At 52.1% G+C, this 2,553-nt stretch overlaps 1 protein-coding gene across 1 annotated transcript in view; it reads left to right on the top strand.

Moving 5' to 3' along the window:
• The window catches only part of STK10 (serine/threonine kinase 10), a 167,303-nt gene extending 165,314 nt beyond the window's left edge, over positions 1-1,989 (top strand). Inside the window, exon 20 of the mRNA XM_011987725.1 lies at positions 605-1,989. Within this exon, the coding sequence (XP_011843115.1) occupies positions 605-745 (141 nt within the window). The 3' untranslated portion in view covers positions 746-1,989. The remainder of the gene's footprint in view (positions 1-604) is intronic.
• Positions 1,990-2,553: the final 564 nt, after the last annotated feature.

Raw genomic sequence — 2,553 nt, forward strand, 5'->3', positions numbered from 1 at the left:
CCAGGATGGTCTCGATCTCCTGACCTCGTGATCCACCCGTCTCGGCCTCCCAAAGTGCTGGGATTACAGGCTTGAGCCACCGCGCCCGGCCTCCCGCAGTGCTTTTCAGCTGGAGTTCTCCTCTGAGTTACCTGAAGACTTTGTACAGTGCAGAAGCCCTGGGTCCCACCACAAATCTTCAAAATCAGAACCTCTGGGTTTAGGCAAAAGCAAATGTATATTTAAAAAAACAACAACAAAAAAAAGAAAAGCAAAACTCTGACATCTCTGCTTCCTTTGCTGCTAAATCTCTCTCCCTCTTCTCTCTCGGGTTTTTCTCCAGTCATCTGGCTGTTTCCCTGCCAGGAGATTTGCATCTGCTTTTTTCCTCCCTGCCCCATCTAGATTGGCATTTCCCCCAACTGTACCTTTCGGTCCACAGGGAGCTTCTGAGTGGCAGTGGCAGGAGCTCTAGGGTAGGAAAGAGGGAAGACCTGGTTTCTCAAGCAGTGAGGCCTGGAAGGGAATGTTCCAGAGAGGGCCACGTCAGTGGTGGTCCTGTGAGTGGGGGACCTTTGTGTGGCCTGCAGATCTGACCAAGCGCCATCCGTCCTCTCTTCCCTAGGCTCTGGAAGAGGATCTGAACCAGAAGAAGCGGGAGCAGGAGATGTTCTTCAAGCTGAGCGAGGAGGCGGAGTGCCCAAACCCCACCACCCCAAGCAAGGCCGCCAAGTTCTTCCCCTACAATTCTGCGGATGCTTCTTAACAACCGCCCGGGGCTCTGGCTGGCAGCTTGGTGGGCCCCAGGGCCTTCTCCTTCATTCTCTGTGAACATGTAACTCAGGACCCCTTTTCCCTCTTGCGTCTGTGCCAGCTCAAATCCAGCCCCTCGCCCTGTGCCACCCCAGCTGTGCCCGATAGACCCGCCCCAGTGTTCCTGACTTCTCGCTGGCCTGTGGAGGGTGAGGTGTAATGATGACCCTAATGTAGGTTCTCCTTGAGCCCCAGATCCCTTCAAGCTGTAAGGGATGGGGCTGCTGGTGGGCTCAGGGTCCAGGAGGAATGGGTGTTCCGTGGCCTTGAGTCCTCTCCTGTTTGCCAAAATACCAGTTTTGCTCTGTGTGGGAACAAAGCACTGCTGATGAAGTCTCCATGGGCTCATCCGGGCTGGAATTCTCTGCAGCCATTCCCTGCAGAGTCACTGAATCAAGTCCCTCATAGCCATTTCTGTTCCCAGTGGAGCCTGGCCTGCAGCTGGCTGCTCAGGAGATGGCCTCATTCTTCCTGTTCTCCCAGTTTGCTTTCCACTTAAGACAAGGCCATGTCTATGTGGGGGGCGGGGACCGGGGAGAGGGCGGCTGAAATGTTTCTTCTGCTTCTCCAGTGTTTCATGCCATCTCGTGTCCCCCTTCCTGCACATGTGTGTGAACGTACACACATGCATACATACACACAGGACTTGGTCTGCTGGCCTGGCCTCTTCTGCCCAGGTGGGTTGGAACACGTTTGCTGCCTGAGCCTGTGCCACTGAGCATGTTAGGTGGAGCAGTTGGTGTGGCGCATGCGGGGTGTTGGCACCGGAGGCACGGAGAAGCACAGGCTGTACTGCCAGGCTGCGATTCATGCTGGCCCCGCACAGGCTCCTGTGTTCAGGGACTAATTCCTCAGCACACAAGGCTTCCACAACCCAGTCTCTCCATAGCACTCTTGCCCACCCTGTCTGCAGGTGAAACAGGAGGGCTGTTGCCCTCTGCTCCGTCCCCCCGACTGTGTTCAGGAGTCCCACCTTGCATTTCAGACCTGGACTGGCAGTCTCTTGGACTTCTCTTCAGGAAGAAAAAGCGTCAGGGGGAAATGGAGTGCCCCTGCCCCAGGAACATGGCAGAAGCACAGGTTCTGTACCTCAGATGGACCCCTGGGACTTCAGGTTCTCAGTTGGCTTCCCCCAGATTCTGATCCTACGGCTGCAGAGTGTATATAACGAAATAAAAGCGAATGTTTGAACTAGTATGCGGCCTTACTTACAAAGAAAACCTTTTTTCACCCTGATTTCTAATTGTTTCATTGAAACGGCTGTAAAATGTATGATTTCTCCAGGAAGATATCTGCTTTTTTTTTAAAAAAAAAAAAAAACAAAACTGGTAATGATTTGGAGTAATCATATGGGCGTATTGAATCTGGGTAGTGTTTTGCTGGTGAGACTCCCTGGGAGGACTTTTTCCGCCTTTGCTCCTACAGGTTTAAGATTCTTTTTAAGCCAGTCATGGTGGCTAACCTGAGGTTAGGAGTTCGAGACTAGCCTGGCCAACATGGCGAAACCCTCTTTGCTAAAAATACAAAATTATTTTTGTATTTTTAGCCAGGTGTGGTGGTGCATGCCTGTAATCCCAGCTACTCAGGAGGCTGAGATAGGAGAACTGCTTGAACCCAGGAGGCAGAGGTTGCAGTAAGCCAAGATCATGCCACTGCACTCCAGCCTGGGTGACAGAGCGAGACTGTCTCAAAAAAAAAAAAAAAAAAAATTATTTGAGACAGGGTTTCTCATATTGTGCCCAATTGATCTCAAACTCGTGG

Source organism: Mandrillus leucophaeus, unplaced genomic scaffold (genome assembly GCF_000951045.1).
Source record: "Mandrillus leucophaeus isolate KB7577 unplaced genomic scaffold, Mleu.le_1.0 Scaffold314, whole genome shotgun sequence".
NCBI classification, from domain to species: domain Eukaryota; kingdom Metazoa; phylum Chordata; class Mammalia; order Primates; family Cercopithecidae; genus Mandrillus; species Mandrillus leucophaeus.